Source organism: Macaca thibetana, chromosome 1 (genome assembly GCF_024542745.1).
Source record: "Macaca thibetana thibetana isolate TM-01 chromosome 1, ASM2454274v1, whole genome shotgun sequence".
Lineage (NCBI taxonomy): Eukaryota > Metazoa > Chordata > Mammalia > Primates > Cercopithecidae > Macaca > Macaca thibetana.
Window position 1 is genome coordinate 193,814,056 of NC_065578.1, and position 21,558 is coordinate 193,835,613.

Consider the following 21,558-nt stretch of genomic DNA (forward strand, 5'->3'; position numbering starts at 1 on the left):
TTTGTCCTTTTTTTTATTTCCTTAAGGTGTTATGTTAGATTGCTCATTTGAGATCTTTTTTATTTTTTAAGTTTAGCTCAATAACTCTTATCTTTATTGTTATTGACACCGTTAAACCAGCAGTTGCAGAAGTGTGCCACTAGTTTGTGGTTACAAGAGTGTATGTAACTTTTTTTTAAATTGTAACATATGTGTAAAATTTACCATTTTTAAATATTTTTTAAATGTACAATGCAGTAGCATTAAGTGGACTGACATTGTTGTACAATCATCATCACTGTTTATCTCCAGAACTTTTTTGTCATCCCAATCTGTAATTCTATACCACCAAATAAAAACTTCCCATTCTACACTCTCTCCAGGCCCTGACAACCACTATTCTGCTTTCTGTCTCTACAAATTTGTCTCTTTTAGGAATTCATCTAAATGGAATCATTTGATATTTGACTTTTTGTGTCTGACTTATTTTACTTAGTGTAATATTATAAAGGTTCATCTACATTGTAGCATCAAATTTCATTCCTTTTTAAGGCTGAATAGTATTTCTTCACATGTATATACCAGATTTTGTTTATCTATTCATCCATCAATGGACACTGGGTTATATCCACCTTTTGGCTATTGTGAATAACGCAGCTGTGAACACTGTTGTACAAATATCTATCCCAGTTTCTGCTTTCTTTTGGGAATCTACCTAGAAGCAGAATTGCTAGGCCATATGGCAACTGTATGTTTAATATTTTGAGGACCTGCCACACTGTTTTCAACATTTTACATTCCCACACACAATGCATAAGGGTTCCAATTTCTCCAGATCTTTGACAACATTTATAATTTGCTCTTTTGATAATTGCCATCCTAATGGATGTGAAGTGGTATTAATTTGCATTTCCTTAATGAGTAGTTATGTTGAGCATCTTCTGATGTGCTTATTGGCCATCTGTATGTCCTCTTTGGAGAAATGTCTATTCAGGTCCTTTGCTAATTTTTTTTTTTTTTTTTTTTTTTTTGTTTTGAGATGAAGTTTCTCTCGTTGCCCAGGCTGGAGAGCAATGCGTGATCTCGGCTCACTGCAGCCTCCACCTCCCGGGTTCAAGCAATTTGCCTGCCTCACTCTCTCAAATAGCTGGGAATACAGGCATCCACCACCATGCACGGCTAATTTTTTTTTTTTTTTTTTTTTTTTTTTTGAGACAGAGTTTCACTCTGTTGCCCAGGCTGAAGTGCAGTGGTGGCGTGATCTCGGCTCACTGCAACCTCCGCCTCCCAGGTTCAAAAAATTATCTGCCTCAGCCTCCCAAGTAGCTGGGATTGCAGGCGCCCACCACCATGCCAACTAATTTTTTGTATTTTTAGTAGAGATGGGGTTTCACCATGTTGGCTAGGCTTGTCTTGAACTCCTGGCCTCAGGTGATCCGTCCACCTCAGCCTCCCAAAGTGCTGGGATTACAGGCATGAGCCGCCATGCCCAGCCCCTTTGCTAATTTTTATTGGGTTGTTTTTTGGTGGTTGAGTTGTAGGAGTGCTTTATATATTCTGGACACTAGATGGTTATCAGAGATATGATTTGCAAACATCTTCTCCCATTCTCTGTGTTGCCTTTTCACTCCTCTTTTGATGCACAAAAATTGGAAATTTTGATGAAATTCAATTTATCTATTTTTTCTTTTGTTGCCTGTGCTTCTGTTGTCATATTCAAAAAAATCATTGCCAAATACAATGTCGTGAAGCTTTCCCCTTATGTTTTCTTCTGAGACTTTTATAGTAAGTAAACCTAAAAGAAAAGGCTGAAGAATCAATTGGAAGTAGTTAAGCTAGACAAAGACCTAAATCAAAGCACTAATTCTGGGGGAAAAAAGGAATAGTCACAATAAAGAAGGTAGATAAGTTTATTGCCACTTGAAAACTAAATATAACTCAGATGAGTCAGACAAAAAAAAATCATAGACATTACAATTACTATTATTTGACCAGGTTTGTCTTTTGATGATTTCTCTGACAGGCACTTCTGCAACAAATTTGTATAATTTGATATAAATATTATGTGATTATTCTTAAAGGCCAAGCAATGGGCATTTATGATGGCTAATCATAAATACACAATAATATATATTACATAATATATATTAATTGATAGATTGCATTTTTTTCTTTGAGCTTATATACTGTTTTAGAAAAAGTCTACCTTTTATAAATATCAAGTTGGATATTCTTGTCTGTTGCATTTGCTAAATAAGAGTCAATAGTTAATAATCTGTTTCTTTTATATATGTCAGATTGTGTCCATTCCGAATACAGAATCCCCTGCATAAAATTAGCATGTTTTGCTGAAGTACCTGTTAATTTGGCTCTAAAATATTTTTTTATCATATAGCATTTATTTTTAAAAGATTAATCCCTTCAACCATTTCTGCAAGGCTCTTTTGTAGCTCAAAAAATTACCATAAAGGGAAAGAAAGTCCTCCAGCTTCCTACTACAGTTACTTTAGAGTTGGGGTCAGAAAACTTTTTCTGTAAAGGATCTGCTGCATCTATTCAACTCTGCAGTTGTAATGCAAAAGCAACTTAGACAATAGCAAATGAATGGGTGTGGCCATATTTGACCCATGGTTGTAGTTTGCCTACCTTTGCTTTAGTGCATCTAAATAAACACTGTTCATATAAAATATCCAGCAAGATAAACAATAATTTAGTGCTTAAAAGAGAGTTGCAGAATCTTTTTCTTTTAGAGTCTTTTAGGAAAAGTATCATGTATTGCTTGGAAAGTATTCTCTATTTTAAATATATCTATACAGTTTCTTTACTTACCCTGAGATATTTATTAAGAAAGGGTAATCTGGAGTCTAATACATAAAACATCTTTGGGTGTATACATTTTGTAAATAGGAAGTGATATTACTTCTAGCATTGTAAGAACCCCAGTTCCCAAATAATAATGACTCTTGGGTAATGAGCAAGTACCTTAGCATGCCTCCAACATATTGACTGTTAAAGGGCAATCAGTTCTCCCTGGCAGTGATTGCAGCAATTGAAAGTTATGTTTTCATATCTAGTATAGGGATGAAATCGTCCAATATTTTTCTTTGCAGCAAGTAAGGTGGTTGATGAAGACTCAAAAAATGGATTATCTGGTGAACTCTCTGTACAGGTAACTGGATCTAAAATTCTTAGAACCTAAGGAAAATAAGATATAATGTCAGAAGTATGCAATATAGATAGTAAAAGCCTATGATTTCATTGATGTATACCTACCTATAAGGTTCCACTTCATTAATATGTAACTTATAAAAACTGAATGACGAATCTGATTGAAAAGACAACTTACTTCCTTTCTTAAGCTGTAAATTTAACATTGATGTCTAATTACTAGATTATCTAGGTTACATATATTTTTAAATGATGACAATGTTTCACAGATATTGGTAGGAAAGCAGGAAAACAGAGAAGAAAATGAGGTTATATCATTAAGTGATGTCAGTTTTTTTATATGTCAATTATATCATTAAGTGATGTCAATTTTTTTTTTCCTTAACCAAAATGGACTTACTACTTCCCCTCTTCAATCTTTCATTCAACTGCTCAGAATCAAGATTTCTATATTTTTCAGGCTAAAATACAGAAACCTTTCTGTTCATATTAGTGTGTCAGTCTCCTGCTCCTGAATTCCCTTAGCATTTTGTTTCTCTCTCTCTCTAAAGACCTGTAATGTAATAACATCTTTAGTATTTGAGAACTTATTTTCTCTTCTAAATTTATAAACAATGTTAAAGTAAGCCCTTCATCTTTGCTTATCCTCTAGCACCAAACCAAATTCCATAAAAATAGAAGGATCCATTCTTCTATGGAAATGATATTTCAAAATCCTTGATAACTTTTCATTTATAGTATCAATGGCTTTTCATTTCTCTTTTTCTAATTTATATGCAGTATTTTATGATTACAGCCATGTTTTTGTTTCCTGGATTCCACAACACAATGCTCTCCTAATTCTTCTTCTCCTCTGATTTTTCCTAATCTGTCTCCTTTACTGAGACCCAAAACAGGAACTCTTGAGCTGAAAAAAGTTCTCCAGTTAAGGGCAGGGATAACGTGCCTGGCTCACAGCTCTCGATTCACATGTTCATATTTTCCTAATCATCACCACATGATGTGTTTGGGTTATGGTACAAAGGTAACAAGCACTGCAATTGGAAAGAATTGTGAAATGAATCAGGAAAAGTGCTTTCTCTCTTTCTTATATAAGGCTTGTTCAAAGCAGCTTTCTGGAATGGCTGGTGATGCCTGTTTCCCTAGCGGTTATGTGATCCTGCAGATTTTTTTTTTCCCTTCTAAGTTACCACCAAACCCAAAGAGCCATCACTACTCTAAGAATGTCCTGGCATTATTTAAGAGCCATCAACTTACTTTAGCACCTCTATTTTTCAACTAGACTGCTTTTTCAATTTAATTTTTGAGATCCTTCTATTTTTATGGAATTTGGTTTTGTGCTAGAGGATAAGCAAAGATGAAGGGCTTACCTTAACGTTGTTTATAAATTTAGAAGAGAAAATAAGTTCTCAAATACTATAAAGATGTTATTACATTGCAGGTCTTTAGAGAGAGAGAGTGAAACAAAATGCTGAGGGAATTCAGGAGCAGGAGACTGACACACTAATATGAACAGAAAGGTTTCTGTATTTTAGCCTGAAAGTGATGGGGAAGGATTTTATGCAGGGTGCCTTTCAGAGAGATCATTCTATACACAGTATGGGGGATGGAGGAAGCAGTATGCATAAGCAGACATAAGAAGAACAGAAAAAGGGAGGTTATTGTAATAATCTAGCTAAGAAATGATGGTACCTTGAAGCAACGGGACTGAAAAGTTTAAGAGACACTAAGGAAGAAGGGCTGTCAGTTTTATTGAATAGGAAAATGTGGTGGATAAAAGACTGGGAGAAGAAGGGGATCTAAATCAAGCCCTGATGATACCTAACATGGTCTAGTGAAATAAAATGGATGGATAAAAGAGAAAAGCCTGTACGGTATAAGGTTATATAAACCTAGGAAAGAGTATTTCAAGAAAGAGGGAGTGGTCAACTACACCAAATGCTACTGGCAGCAACTAAGTAGGCAGTGACACAATTTCCCAACAAAGAGAATAGAAAAGGAGAAACAAAGTTTTGGATAAAAATGATTAATTTTAGGTACTGACTCATTCAGTAAGTAGCTGAGCACTTACTATGTGCAAAGGATTATGCTAGACCTTGAGGAAACATAAAAACACAAAGTCCCCAGCCCTTTAGGAGTTTACAGTGTGGGAGAGGGATGGAAAATCAAACTATTATAATTTAATACGGTAAAGGGCAATTATAGATATAAGTGCAAAGTACAATGGAAGGCTGGAGAAGGAACACTTCAGATTGCCAGCAAGATTCAGAGAAGGCAGGTTCTTAAAGGTGGTATAGAGGTTGGGCAACAAAAGAGGTGCGGAGAAGGCAGTCTAGACAAGAAAAAGTATGTACAGAGGCATGAGATACAACGGCCTATGTGCATCATGAAAAGTGGTTAAACCCTGCTGGAATGTGAAATGCAGTGGGTAGTGACACTTGGGAAATGATTCTTGAGAAGGGGAGATGGAAAAAAGATTATAAAAAGCCTTCTATACAGTATGAATGAATTCTGATTCAATAATGAGGGAAACTGGGAGCTGTTTGATGACTGAAATGGCCTTCTGAAATAACTCTCTGGCAGTAGTGGGAGGGCAGGAGCAGCTAAGAAGCAGGGAAGGGTATCAGTGAGGAGGTAACTGCAGTGGGCTAGGCTGGAAGTCAGGTGTTTGAACTTGAAAGGGGATAAATTAGAAAAAAACTGGTAAGATCTGTAAAATCAACAGGACTAGGGGAATGAAGGAAATAGTAAAAATGATAGCTACCATTTATTGAGAAATTACAATATGTTGGAAACTGCTACAGGCTTTATATGTGTTTTTTATGGAAATCTGAAAACAGCACTATAGAGTAGGTATAATTCATCAAGACAGGGAGTACAGGAAAAGGAGGAGATTTTTAGGGGAGGGGGGGTGTACAAATGCAAAAGCAAGGAGAAAAGAGGTTCTAGTTTTAGTCATCTGTGAAACAAGCAGATGGAAATGCCTGGCTGGATATAAATCTCTCAGACTCAGAAAAAAGTCTGAGATGGAAGAGTCACAAGCATAAAGCTATGGTAACAGAATAACACCAAGAGAATACAGAAAGTATGCTATGTTAAGAAAGCTCAAGAGGGGTCATAGGAAGAGGATGCCCCTCCCCCTCAAACACTTAGAAAGAATGGTCACAAAAGTAGTGAATCATTGCAAGAGTACAGTGTTCAGGAAATGAAGGGATTTTGAAAAGGGGAAAACAGATTCCTATGAAGCATCAACATCTAAAGGAGGAAAAATGTCTATGAAGAAGAAAGAGTTCAGAGAGGGCCAAGAAAGAGTGATGTTACAAAGGTCAAGGGAGTTTCAAGGAAGGAATGCTTGATACAGTATAATATGATAGTAAATGTTCATGACCTTTTTAAGAGTACTTACTGAGAATAGTGGGGCAGGAAGTCTACAGATGTAAGTGATGGTAGTAATTGAGGAATGGATGGTGTGTAAATACAAACATGTATGGACAACTTGTCCAAGATTCTTGGATGTGAAGGGAAGATGATAAAGCCATATCCGGAGATCTTACAATAGAGGGAAGATTTTTCTTTTTTAGATGAATGATGCTTGGACATGTTCTTAAGCCAAAAGGAAAGAACCAACACAGAAAAAGAATAACTGTTGAGGGGGAAGCCAGAGCCTAGAGGGGAGGTATGCTTGGAAGAGGAAGGACACCTTTTCCTCTCAGAGAAATGTATGCTGCCATACAGATAGGCTTCTAGGTGTCAAATGAGACCTTCAGGCAGTTTTCTGCCTCTGTCCCCTTTTTCTTCTGTGGATTAGGCAGGAAAGTCATCTGCTGAATGTGAGGCAGTATTTGACGGGTACTGAAACAAAAAGGCAAACAGCTGAACTGACACAGGACTGGGGTTTTCAGCGTACTCGGAGAGGAAGATAAGGCAGTAAGGCACCTATGAATAGAGTCTAGGCAAGCTAGAGCCGGACGAGAAACTAGAAGAGTGAGCTGATGAGATACAGAAAAAAACACAGGGAGCGAGGGAATAAAAACAATTATGTGATCAAAGATGTGTTCACATCCAGGGAGTCAGAATGAAGAATCAGAGTTGGAAAGAAAAAAAGTTGAGATCACAGATCACAGAGAGAGACAGAGATGTTGAGTTGAAGATTTTAATAGTGCAAAAGTTACGGCGACTGGCAGTGACCCAGGATGGGGACATGGGAGCTGTAATGAAGGTGAACTTGGTTGTTGTCACAGAAATGTGAGATGAGTATTTGACAAGCCAGCTGCATGGACCTTGAATTCATCCAGGACTATACTATCTGTTCTGTAGTACTTGATACATTTCCATCTATATGTGGGAATTAAGTAATTGCTTAGATCAGAAGTAATCTAATCTATTAATATACTGATTTAATCTACTACATTAAAAATTCTACACAGTGGTTTTTATATCAAAATGAACTCAAGAAAAGGATTATCAGTGACTCAATAGCTAAAACATAGGACCTCTTTCAAAACAATTACTTTTTTTGTCCTTAAAAATAGAATAGTAATGTTAGAAAATATTAAAGTTCAGAAGAGGAAATAATTTCCTCCAAGATAACACACTCAATAGCATGAGTGGTTTATCCCACATTTCCTAATTCCTAATGCCAAACACTTTCCATGATAATATGTCACCTTTCAGTAAGAGGACAGTCTTAGAAGTTCCACAGATCACAAAAGAGAAAATATTTTACCGTTTCAGCCATTTTCTCAGCTGGAGTGCTGCAGAATTCAACTGTTGATGGAATCTTTTTTTGATTGTTAATGCCAACATTTCCCAGAAGATGAGAATTTACTGCTTTTGCCAACTTGTGATTTGTTAATGCTAGCTCTGCTGTGCTGTGGGGTTGTACACTAGGGGAGTAAGTTTGCTCTCTTCCCCATTGCAAAGAGACTAAGAGCTCCTCCAATAATCTGCATAGAACACACATGAACACTGGACATTAGTAAGAGAGCAAAATGTAAAAATTAATAATAGTAAATAAGTAATAAAAATATTTCTGAAATTATATAACATCATTCCCTGATCCCTTTCTCTCTCAGAGTTCCATAAATTTGGATGTCTTAGTCCAGTAAGTTAGACTACAGAAAGCATATGTTAATCTACTAGGTTGTTGCCTGAAAATCATTTAACAAATAGTACTTCTTTTCGTTCTCACCTTTTAGTATAGGAACTACTTACATAATTTGTGAAACTATGGAGATATTCATACAGTTTTTCTTTTTTGGTGAGTTACATTAATTGATTCTTGAATGCTAAATCAATCTACAATTCCTGGGATTCACTTTACTTGGTCATAATGTATAAAACTTTTTATGTATTGTTGGATTTGATTCACTAAAATTCTGTTAAGGATTTTTGCATTTATGTCAATTAGAGATATTAGTTGGTGGTTTTTGGCTAATGGTTCTGGTATCAAGATAATGCTGGCCTCATGAAATGAGCTGGAAATTGTTTCCTTCTCTTCTATTTTCTAGAATAATTTTTGTAAATTTGGTTTTATGTCTTCCTTAGATGTTTACTAGCATTCATCAGTGAATCCATCTAGACCTGGAATTTCCTTTACTGGAAAACATTTAATTTTTAACTATAAATTATATTTGTTTTAACAGGTTAGGGCTATTCAGGTTATCTATTTGTTCTTGAGTAACCTTTGGTAGTTTGTTTTTCATGGAGTTTGTCCATTTCATCTAAATTACTGAATTTATTGACATGGATTTGTTCATAACATTTCTGTATTATCTTTTTTATGTGTATAGAGTCTATATTGTACCCCCCCCTTCATTCCTGATACTGGTAATGTATATCTTCTCTTTTTTTCCCGATTAAACTGGCTAGAGGTTTCTTGTGTGTTCTTTCTTCTAGTGTCCCCTATAATTTGCTCTTTGACACTTACTGATTCTATCTGTAATAAATCAACTACATAAAAATGCAAAAGGCTTTTAAGGAAGACCATCAATTTTGATAGTTCTGGAGTATATGGACATGAAAATAAGCTCTAATACTGCAGGAAGTCTTCAAAAATATCTCCTTCCACAGGAGAGACAGGTACACTCCTTGGCTTCTACCAAAAACTGTATGACTACAACTATAACCAGCAATTGCTTTTAAATCCAGAGAATCCTTCTAATACAGACATAACTAATTATTTCCCCAATTAAGAATGTGAAAAGCATGCCTTCTATTTTTTTAGTCCTCCTCCCTCCCAGAGCATCTATTTTAAAATGCTACTAAAAGTATATGCTCAGTAAGTTATCAAATGTAGACACACCAAAAACAAAAACAAACAAACACAAAAGTACAATAACATAATTTGCAGGAGAAAGCAGAAGAGTTCAGAATGTAAACAAGTGCCATACTTCTGGGTAGCTATCATTTTTTGACGAAACTGTTCCCGTTCACTTAGGAGATCCTGTATAGCCCCGTGTGCATCACGGTTTTGACGCTGTAAAACTGCTCTTGAGTTGGTTAACTCATCTGCCATTACCCTGAAAAAGATTAAAATCTTACATATAAATTTGCTGACAGTAATACAGTGTAAAAAATTGAATATACTACTTTGTGACTGTCACTTTCAGAAGCTAACAAAGATTTAACATAGTATAGTTACTTCACAGTTTTTAAATTTTGACTGAAGAACACTAAAAATGTTTATGAGCTTAGAGTTCATTAAAAGGATTCAGTTAAAATATTCATTGAGACAATGACAAAGGCAAAAGTTACTCAACTTTCCTATACAATGACTTTTGGAGTACATCTCAATCTTACTCTAGATTGACCAAAATTTGAAAGAAAAAATTATTAAATGTTTTTAAACACAGAAAAACCTAAAGAGGCAAACAAAACTAAATTATCTTCTTACACTCAATTACCTCTTTGCCCTCAGAAAAATATTGATATAAAAAGACTTATATAAAGCCTTTCCTCATGCCCAGCATCCCTATCCTTCTTTTATATGCAGCCAACAAGGTTTTTTTACACTTCTCAAAAAAAATAATTTATGTATGTTTCAACATATACATATGTGTTAAAATAAATTTATCCATTTTATTTACAAAAAGAGATACTGAATACACACTTTTCTAAATCTTAGTTTTTCATTTAATAATTTATCTTAGAGACTTTTCCATATTAGCACATATAGAGCTATCTCATTCCCTTTTTTCAAAAATTAGCTTCATGTTTTCTACTGATTGGATACACAAAATTTTATTTAACCAATTTTCTATTGATGCAATTGAAGCAAAATGTTCAAGTATGGTTAATCAGCTGAAAAATTTAAAATTAAAATTTAAGTCTGAGACTGCAGTTACTACCAAATTCCTCAAAATGAAAACAATTTTGACATTAGAAGATTACATCAATTAAAATACCAATAAAATCGTATTTAATTTTTATTTAAAAATTTAATGAAATGTTACTATTGGTGTTGATCAGAATGTTAAAAAGTTGCATATTGCAGTAATTTGTATAACATATGCATGATTTGCCTCTTAAAAAATGTTCAGTAAGAATCAACTCAATTAACTTTCATTCTAAGTGAATAAATAGTTCATTTTTCCAAATAGCATAATGAACTAGCACAATTAGGAGATAAATGAAACACTGTTAAGAGAGTGAACAACTACTAAAAAGTGTCAGAGATATTAAGACATGAAAAAAACATTTTCCTAAAAATGTATTCATCACAATCAATGGTTCTTCAAATACACCCTGTAAACCTATGGCTGTTTTGTGAGAAATCTCCAGATGATTCAATTTAAATCAACAGTTATTAAACATACTGTGTAAAGTATTTTGCTAAGTACCAGAAATACAAAAATGGATAACATCCAGATCTTGTTATCCGGTAACTGTAAATTGAGGCAGGGAGGGGATAAACAGACAAAGAATCATACTATATAGCAGAGTTTCCCAACCACCAGTGTGTCGAGAGGCCTGGATGAGGACCCTGGCGTTTTCGCCGCCATATGAGAGTAGCCTCATCCAGTATGTCATAAAAATGTTATAATTTTCTATTTGTGCACGGAGAGAAAAAGGTTGAGAAGCTTTATTATATGGTTAAAAGAACTATGAGAAGAGAGCATTTAGAATGAATAATATTATCTTAGGGAGTTCAAATATTTAAATGGAGAAAAATAATTTAGTTTGACTTTTTGTGATTTTAATGTTTACTAGACGTCTGAATTTACAGTTTTGTTTCAGTCTTAAACACTGTATTTTTACTATACAGTAAACTAGAACTCGGGAATAAGGGATGATCCTTATATCACTTCTCCATTTAGGAAGACTGTGTGACTATCCAGAGGAGAGAGAGTCCACATCTCAAATGAAGTACTTTGATGACCTTAGTCAGAAATTTTCACATTACCATCTACTTTCTTGTGTTATAGATCAAAAACTTGATGGAGCAAAACCTAGGAAATGAAATACTATTTGCTGTAGAAAATACCTGCTTGCAAGGAATTTACTTCGCCATACATCACACTGTATTGACATACGTTCTAACTGTTCAGAAAGCTGAGCTGTGTTTCGACCTAGGGCTTCATTTTCTAAAATAAGCTGATTTTTCTCACGGGCTAGACGTTCAAAGTGATACTGAAGATCATCCCCAACAGAAGCCACCAGTAACTTTTTTAACTCACGATTTACCTAGAAGAGAACATAATCAATACAACAAGCTCAAAGTAATATCACTAACTTTAATGTAACAAAATTAACAAAAAGAGACTGTGTTTCTGTGTAATTTTGGACCTCCGTGACTTAAAGCCTCTATCAAAAAGTAAAATTAAATATTTAAGTTCTGTACGATATACAAACCATATCTCTCCACTACTCTCTATACATCTATATCCACAGTCCATGTAGTAATAAACTGAGCTTCTTGTAATAAGAGTAAAAATCATTATGAAAATAACAAATAGTTCCAGTCAACACTTAAAGGAAAAAAAATTAAAACAAAACCAATACATTTTGATAAAAAACATGACTTAGAATGTCTTATGTTTTTTATTCAATATGTATAAGTTAGTCTATTGCATCCTAAGAAATTACTTTTAAAAAATAAAGCAAAGGAAGTAATCCAGTATGTTTCTAAGTATGTTCTTTACATCATTATTGAAAACAGCAAAAAATCAAAACAGATATCCAATAATGGGTATTGGTATATGGTATAGCTATTGAAGAACACTGTTGCTATTAATAATGACATTGTAATAGAATATTCTGTGACATGGCAGAACATTAATAACTGAAAAAAGTGGGTTATAACACTAAGTGAACTCAATGTATATGGTTATGCAGGTATAGCTAGATGAAATGATTCAGGTGGCACTATTTTCATTGTGTTTTTCTGTATTTTCTAAAATTTTTACAACATAAATTTGTACTACATTTTGTAATGAGAAACTAGTTATTTAAAAATTATTTGGATAAAAACCACTAACCATGGTCTCACTTATGAAGAAGACTTGTATCTAGCCAAAAGACGTATGGTCTAATAGAGAAACAAGGGAAGGGGCAAGGCAATTTTTACTAAGATGCAAAGATTAAAGCAACACCCTTAAGCAACACAGATTTTTTTCATTTATAATGAAGACACAGTAAGTTATACCACCTTTCTCTTTATTCCAAGTATCCTGTACACACAGGCAAAAATACTTGAAACTTATGGATCCTTAAAACAAGGACTGCTGGTCAATTACTACGCCTGACTTGGTCAATATTTGGTCTGGCAGTTTATAATTGTAACCTACTTTTGTAACTTATTGGTGGTCTTGTCCCAAGCAACTCACACCTCCATCTTCAATGAGGTTTAGAGTATAAGTTCCCAATATAAAGTATCTCTAGAGAACTGAGAGAGAATGAGAAATTTAAGAGGAAGCGTTTTAGAGAAATGACAAGCTAGGATAAATGACATTCCCATAAAGAAATGTAGTTTTCTAACATGCAGATTCAAAAGGTCCAGACGTAAAGAGTAGCACTCATTATATCAATTAAGGCTGTTCTTACCTCTGTCTGTACACGGAGCTGGTTTGAAAGACCTTCTTTGTCCTGTAGTAACCTTCTTTCAGAATTCTTGAGCTTTTCTAATACATTCTTTACTTCTGAGAGTTCCTTATTAGGTTCTATAACTCCCTCTGACTGACCAAGGAATTCTCCTTTATGATGTCCCAGAGACTTAACCTTTGTGTTTTTGTTGGGGATATCGTGAGTTATAGCAGCTTTGGGAACTAATATTCTTACAGCTTCAACTTCCATTGCTTTTTCAGTGAGCATTTTCCCTAGCTGAAGAACTCCTGGGCTCTCTGATGGAACTGCTTTCTTCCATGGACTCTGAAGACTATGATGCTTTCTAGATTGGACTCCAGAGGTAACTTCAACAGATTTAGGTGGCTCCTCAGTTTCCATTCCATCTCCTGCTCCTCGGATTGGGGATGAAGTAAGGGTGACTAACAAAAAGGAAACAAAACAGAAACTTACCAAGAAGAAATGCCAAGAAAATGCTAAGAAATTTTCTAAGCAAGAAATTGCTAAGAAAATGCTAAACCCTATATTCAAAATTACTCGCACTAAAAAGAATGCAAAAAAAAAAAATCAGAGAAAAAGTAATTTTCAAAACAATCATGTATCAACAAAAGGTACATGTTTAAACTTTCCTTCAGTAGACCAGAGATTTGGAATCAAGAGTATTTGGTTCTGACTTTTACTTCCTAGTATAACCCCAGGTAAATAATTTAATCTTCCATGAATCTCTATTTCCTAATTTGCAAACTAGAGATGATAACAACTTTGCTATAGAATTTTGGTAAGAAAAAATGTAATAAGATCAAATGCTTGGCATACTGTAGACACTCAATAATGTTAGTTAAAAATAAATGTTACCTATATATATGCACATTTGAAACCATCTATATCATAAGAGATTCATCTGTTTTTGTGAACTCTTGTAGTAAGAGGAAGCAACATATATGTTACACTGAAAAATGTATTAAGAAAAGATTCAATCCTATTCTTAGGCCTAACAGTTTATGCCCTGCTTACAGAAGTGAAACTACACTGAATTGTCAGATTAAACATCCTTATACCTCACTTTCACCGTATCATACCCAGTTATTTTATTGTTCCCTCATTCCATCTAGTGGCTTTCAATTTGAGTGCACTGTATTCCCAAAAAAGTGCCTTGCATGTAGTATTCATATATATATGTTTTTTATATATATATGTTATAAACAAATGAATGATAACAAGGGGAGGGACAAAAGAGGAGCACACAGATCAGTGACAATGATTAGAATGATGAACTTTGACTGGTCATGGGCAGCAAACATGGTGCTGGGTACCTAATGTAGGCTAGACATTCTATCAGGTAAGACCACTATGCTTAAGAAATTTACTACCTAATTTAGGGGACAGGACATACATATAAAAAGATAAAATGTATTACACGATAATATATAATAAGTGTGCAATAAGTGGTATAAAAATATTTCAATAGAAATTTTATGTCTATAGAAACATTAAGGACAATCATGAACTACTGATTGGTCTTCAGTGAATTCATCACTGTCCAACCAAACCATATATATATATGTAATAAGATCAAATGCATGGTATACTGTAGACACACTCTCTCTCTCTATATGTGTGTGTATATATATGTGTGTGTGTATATATATATGTGTGTAATACAATCTCCTAAAACAAAGACTTAAAACAGAATTCCTTTTATACTTGTAATAAATTTTGTAAGCTTAACATATTTTTTATTTTATGGCTAGAATATAAGTTAATATAGCATTTACTTTCTTATTATTCTACTGTTGAATATTTAGACTCTTTCAAATTTTTCACTATAATAAATAAGACTTTATTGAACACTTTTATGCCTACATATTTTTCTTAACTTCTGAATTACTTTTTCAAATAAATTCCCAAGCATAAAATCAATGGGTTTGTTGAAGATCTGTATGGCCGAAATGCCTTCCAAAATCACTCTACCAGTGTAATCTGTGGATCTATGCCTAATGTCCTTACTATTTATTTATTTGCATGCTCAATGCCTATGACTTATATAGTACTTAAAAATAAATAAGAATACATGTAAACTGTTTAGAATGGTATTTGACACAGTAAGCACTCATTAAATGTTAGGTCCTATTGCTTTTATTATTATTTATATAAACTCCTAATAAACTTTGGATGTTGATCTGGAGAGAAATAAATTTATTTAATGCCATAAAATATAATTCTGACTTTCATTCTCTTATGTAAATCCTAAAGTTATATTGCTAGACTATAGGACTATTTATTCAATTAACAGATTTACTTTTTTCAAATTTTTCCCATGTAGAGATGTTCTGGGAATCTTGAGTTATGTTAATTAGACAGGAGGTGGAAACATATCTGAGGTATAGTTAATATGTTCTATTTTACAAAACATTTTACATTAGAATAAAATAGTGTCATTTCTATATGAAATGTAAGCTAAGTTTAAACACCCCTTGGGCCTTGGGACTGACTCTACTTTTAAAAAGGTAAACAAAGGAGTACTTCAGAAAGTGAAATAAATGCCTAACATGCTGGGTTTGGTAAATTAGTTAAAACAAAGCATGGTAGCACTGACAAAGAGAATTTCCACTGAATCATTTAAAAACAGCTCACTGCAGCCTTGACCTCCTGGGCTCAGGTGATCCTCCCACCTCAGCCTCCCAAGTAGCTGGGACTACAGGCATGTGCCACCATGACCAAGTAATTTTTTTTTTTTTTTGTAGGGACGGGGTTTTATCATGTTGTCCAGAATGGTCTTGAACTCCTAGGTTCAAGCAATTCTCTGGCCTCAGCCTCCTAAAGTGCTTGGATTACAGGTGTGAGCCATCACACCTAGCCACCTGTATTCTTAAAATCTGATTTTAAATTTGTCTAAACTTAACTAACTTGTCTAATTTTGTCAATAAGACATTCTGGCATTTAAGAAGTAACGTAGAATCATGTATTAACTATAAATTAATAAAAGCCATCAACAATAAAAATACACACTAGAGCCATTGTTCAGGCCCACTGAGGCTGAGGAAATAAAAAACAGGTGTGATACTTCCATTATGGTCAAATACGATTTCTAGGCAAGCTGTAACATTTTTGAGCTGGAATTTTAAGTAACAGAGATACAAGAACAAATTACAAAATGATTAATGTTAAATTTAAAAGGCAAAGAATCATTAATACGTATTTAACAGAAATCTCTTTTTGAACAAAATACCTTGTTGGGAAATCAAGAAGTTCAATCAACTTGTTTCTATTCCAATTTACTCTTAACTTTATTTAAACTGTTCTACTTACTCAAGCATTTATGAATATCAAAGTTGTATTATATATTACATGACCGTTCCTTCTCAGTAATAACTATGATTCTAGCTAATGTGCATAGGTAAGCAGGCAGAAGAGCCAAGGCTTTACATTTTCTCACCTGGTAACTTTCATAATTCTATTTTTCCTTGTGACATATGTAGAAACCTTTATTACATATGCAGTAGGCACAATCCAGGACACATTTATGAATAATTATCGTATCTCAAGTGGGAAGACAAGGACCTATGGCAACAGCTCCATAGTTATGAGTGATGCTTAAGTCAAGAAAAACACCAATCCTTATTCTTCCCCACTATTCGAAGGGAACCAACAAAACAATCCTTAAATTATTCATTATCATTACTTCCACCTGTGATCAATTATCAATGAACTAAAACATGTCTAAGGTTTGCTCATTCGTATTGCCTACCAGGATTGGTGAAATGTACGGCAAGAACAAAGAAGGTCACTAGTCTAACATTCTGGAATGGGAGCTGGCAAACTTTTTTTGTAAAGGACCAAAGAGTAAATATTTTAGGCTTTGTGAACCAAAAGGTAAAATTGAGGATACCATGTAAGTATTTAATAAGAGAAAAAAAATTTATCGATGAAATTCAAACTATAACAACAATAATTGAATACAGTTTTTTGATAACATAGGTCTAATAATGGGAAGAACAGAATTTTTTAAATTCAGGATACTGTTTGGCTTAAATAGTGTTAATGTCCACTATTATCAAACTGATTGCAAATATTCTCAGGAGGCTGAGGGCCACAATTTGCCAACCCGTGCTCTAGAATATTGAGGCAAAAAAAATTTCATAGTCTGTCATTGAACAAATATTTCTCTTTTATTCATAAAACTTCAATCTATGATGAGAGGTACCTAAGTCAGCAGAATGGGGTAGTGAAAAGAACTCTAACTCACTAGAGTCTGAGTTAAAATAACTTAAGTCCCTACTGCCATGTATTGTGTGACCTTGGACAAAGCACTTAACCTCATCCTTCTCCCCTCCCTTGGTGCTTTTAGAGTAATGCAAATATGGTAGTATATATTTCAAAAATAATTTGTTTCTCTTGTAGACTAGACTGTTGGGAGCTCTTCAGGGTATGGACTGCCTCCTAATCTTCGTATCATGAACTAATAAAATGGTGCTTGTCACAGAGAAAATGAATAAATGCTTACTGAAGTTTATTAATCTGTTAATAGACTACCTTGAGTGTTTCATTTTTAATATCCAAAAACTAACCCATTTAAAAACTGCTTTATTTTTTTTCCTCTACCCTAAATCATTAATTCCTAACTTGGTTATAGTCTGAAAGACTTTCCAGAACATATACAAATTCAGTTATAAAACAGTTAAAACAAATTAGGGATTCTCATGTGGTAATTTTAAATCAAGAATCTTTTTAAATGTCACTCATCTCACCTAATAAAGTTTAGTTAACTATTATTAAATTAGTAAAATAAGTTACATACAATGGACTTAAGAGTTACATCAAGATTTACTGAACTGGAATCTAAGCATTCTTCTTACCAAGGGCTCTATGGATAGAGTTCTCTGGTCAAATAAGTGTGGGCAATGTTGCATACTGCATCTCTACGGAGTTTCAGTGTACATTAGTATTAAAGTTATACTATAGACTCTTAAGAGGTCCTATAGCCTCTCTTTTAATACAGCATTTCTCGAATTTACCTGCTCATGGAATACCTTTTTTACCTAATACCTATTATTCTACAGAACTAGTGTTAGACTATTTTATGGAATCAAAAATATTTAAATATCTCAGACCTTCCTATTTGGTCTACTATTACTAAACTATTTGACTTCAATAGCTTTATTTTTAATTTTAATCCCACAACCAAGAAAAGCTTTGGATTTTAAGTTTCTAGTTATTACTATTTACTGTATGTTTCCTTTTCAGAAACAGCCCTAGCAGCCATGATACATCCCTCTTATGATGACAGTACTGCTCAAATGTCTTCTGAGAGGAAGTTCTGTTGCTATTACCAAACCAACTGTACTTATCTCCTGAGGCAGTTACAGGAAGTACAGACAACTGACAAATGTCAACCAAGTACACCTTTTCACAGGCCATGCAATACGAGTAACTTTTGTTCACTAACATCAGATGACAGATTAAACAGAAATATGGCTAATAGAATTATTTACCTTACTGGATAATTAAGATCACAAAAAATCATGTTTGTTAAAGTACCTTATAACTCTAATCCTCATTAAAAACAAGTAATAATAAATATTAAAAGGTAACTTAATCTCACTGAGGACTTACCAGTACTTTTAATGACTAATCGTAATATCGTATTTAGTTTTTGCTTTTTGACAAGCACCATGTTGGTTGCTTTCACATTAATTATTTAACTGCTCTTATTTCCCATTAATCCACCGTTTATTACTTTCCTTACAGTCTCTGACTTGCTTATCTAATGGTATAAAAGCCTTCTGGTGACTTATGAAATGCTGTTGCACAGTTGAATTAAATTCAATTACATATTTAGGGGCATGATCTTTCTTCCTTGTTTCCTAAACTTATTTCAACCTGCTTTTAGAGAGGGTGTGCTGCTGGAGGTCAGCTTGCTGAAAAACTGGCATCTAGAAAACAGTTTTCCATCTTTCACTGATGGTTCTAGCATGCAGAATTCACCCCATCCAAAAAATAAGCTGGGTCAGGAGAAGTTCACTATGGGACATGTTAAAATTGTTGCCTATAGCTATGTAAGGATGGCCAGTAAGCAGTAGTATGAATCATAAGGAAAGAGATCAGGGATATAGATAGATTTGGAAGTCATTTATATAGATAATTACTGAAGTCATGACAGTAGAAAAGAAACAGTGGTCAAAAGCACTGATACTTAAAAGAAAAATAAGAAGGAGAGGAGGCTGAAAAAGAAACAGAGGAGATACAGCTTCAGCAGTGCTGTCCAACATAATTTTCTTCAGTGATTGAAATAGCCACTAGTCATATTTGCCTATTGACCACTTGAAGTTTGGCAAGTGTCACTGAGAAACTGAATTTTTAATTTTTAGAAAATATTAATTTAAAATCAAATAGCCACATATAATTACTGCATTGGACAGTGAAAGGCTACAGAGTAGGCTGAAAATAAAAGTGACATCATGGAAGTCATCAAAAGAAAGTATCTCAAAAGGCAGGGAATGGTCAACAGTATTAAATATTAGAGAGGACAAACTAGCTAGGACTAAAAAGTGACTACTGTATTTAGCAATTTAGGGGTTGAATTGTGTCCCCCAAATCTTTATATGTTGAAGTACTAACCCCCACTACCTCAGAATGAGACTTCATTTGGAAACAGGATCACTGCAGATGTAATTAGTTCAGATGAAATCATACAGGAGTAGGCTGGGTTCCTTTTTCAATATGACTGCTGTCTTTATAAAAAGGGTAAATTTAGACCAGAAACATGCACACAGGGAGAATGCCATGTGAATATGAAGGCAGAGATAAGGGTGGTACGTCTACAAGACAAGGAGCACCAAAGACTGCCAGCAAGCCACTGGAAGCTAGGAGAGTGTCTCTAATGCCTTCTGAAGGAGCATAGCCTTGTTGACATTTTCATCTTGGACTTCCAGCCTCCAGAACTGAGACAATATATTTTGTTGTTCAAGCCACACAGTTTATGGTACTTTGTTACAGCAACCCCAGCAAACTAATACAACATGAAAGAGATCTTTGATACATCCTAGTTGCTTTGTCTATCTACTTAAATCTTTAAAAATGTATATTCTTATTTAAATCTTAATCTTCTAGCATATAGGGAATATAGCTGTTAAAAACTTTGTATTAACATTAAATGTTTAAGAGCAGCCACCTAATAAATTCTAATTAATGATGTTAAATTTCACTTGTACATCTAAAGTACTGAAATATAAACACTGCACTACAAAATAAACACAAAGTGATCTGAAATAACAAATGATTCCCAAGGGCGTCCATGAGATCTAGTTATCTGGCTCAAACGTTCCTTCACATCATCATAAATGTCATGTTTTAAAAACAATTATAAAAAAGCCACTTACCTTTGGTTTCTAAATTTTTAGTAGTCATTTTTTCCCCTTAACCACTGAAAATGCACTCCAGGACTTCTACTGAACAACCTAGAAATGTATGCATATGAAATAATTTAAACAATATATAAACACATTCATTGAGTACCTCTAATTTAAAAGTCATGATATTTTAATTGCTTCTGTATTTAGTACACATGCATTTAGAAAGCGAAATGTCTCTTATATCCCTTTCTCCCAGAAGGCATTGTTACATCTACTAAAAGTCTCAAAAAAAAAAAAAAAAAAAAAAAAAAAAATAGGGGTGGTTTACTTCTAAATATTCCGTTTCACCATCCTCACCAATACACTCTAAATTTTCAGAAGTGTGTCCTGAATTTTAGCCAAGCAATGGCAATGAAGTTACTGTGGTGGTTTTTTGTCATCCGTACGACAAGAGGAATTTTAAAGTAATTACTTTCTTAGGAGACATACTGACACAATTCGTATGCACACACAGACACACACACACATATCAAAAAGGAGCTTCTGTTTAGATGTGTAACAAACGAGAAAAAATATTACTCAAGATAACATAATTCATATTTTTTTGGTAATAAAGTTAAAATAGTGTAGCTCCAAAAGTAAAAAGAGAAACATATATTGAGCACATGCTTTCAGAAATGTACACACTGCCTACAGTACAGACTCAGATTTACTAGAAAACATATAAAAAGGTGATGCTACTGCAATGATATAAATATGACAAACTGTACACTAGATGACAACTGGTGTCACTACAAAAAAAGATCGCTCTCAGTACTAGATACAACTCAGTTCAATTAGTGAACCCGACGGCTAACTTTCTTAACAGTCACAAACTTTTCTACATTACAGTCTATTGCTCCGAAAAGAGGTATCCAAAAAACTCTTCGTAAGAGTAACGATCCCTGAAACTGCCCTTGATAGTTGCTCTGCGAAACGTACAGGCACACCGAGTGCG

General features: G+C 34.1%; 1 protein-coding gene across 2 annotated transcripts; it reads right to left on the reverse strand.

Moving 5' to 3' along the window:
- Positions 1–1,871: 1,871 nt before the first annotated feature.
- On the reverse strand, positions 1,872–20,842 carry BLZF1 (basic leucine zipper nuclear factor 1). Of its 2 annotated transcripts, none has more exons than XM_050784772.1 (6): positions 20,589–20,842; positions 13,192–13,631; positions 11,633–11,832; positions 9,540–9,668; positions 7,874–8,093; positions 1,872–3,174 (listed from the first exon to the last, which is right to left on the reverse strand). In XM_050784772.1, exons 1-6 carry the CDS (start codon positions 20,614–20,616, stop codon positions 2,989–2,991), a joined length of 1,203 nt encoding a protein of 400 aa, XP_050640729.1. In that variant the 5' UTR covers positions 20,617–20,842; the 3' UTR covers positions 1,872–2,988. The 2 variants fall into 2 exon arrangements, with proteins under 2 accessions (XP_050640729.1, XP_050640737.1); XM_050784780.1 differs by lacking the exon at positions 20,589–20,842 and adding an exon at positions 16,519–16,748.
- Positions 20,843–21,558: the final 716 nt, after the last annotated feature.

Coding starts and splice junctions, on each gene's coding strand:
- BLZF1 (XM_050784772.1), bottom strand. CDS start 20,616: ATGACTACTAAAAATTTAGAAACCAAAG. Junction 11,833..13,191: donor AGCTCCGTGTACAGACAGAG/GTAAGAACAGCC, acceptor GTTCTCTTCTAG/GTAAATCGTGAGTTAAAAAA. Junction 9,669..11,632: donor AGTAAATTCCTTGCAAGCAG/GTATTTTCTACA, acceptor AATCTTTTTCAG/GGTAATGGCAGATGAGTTAA.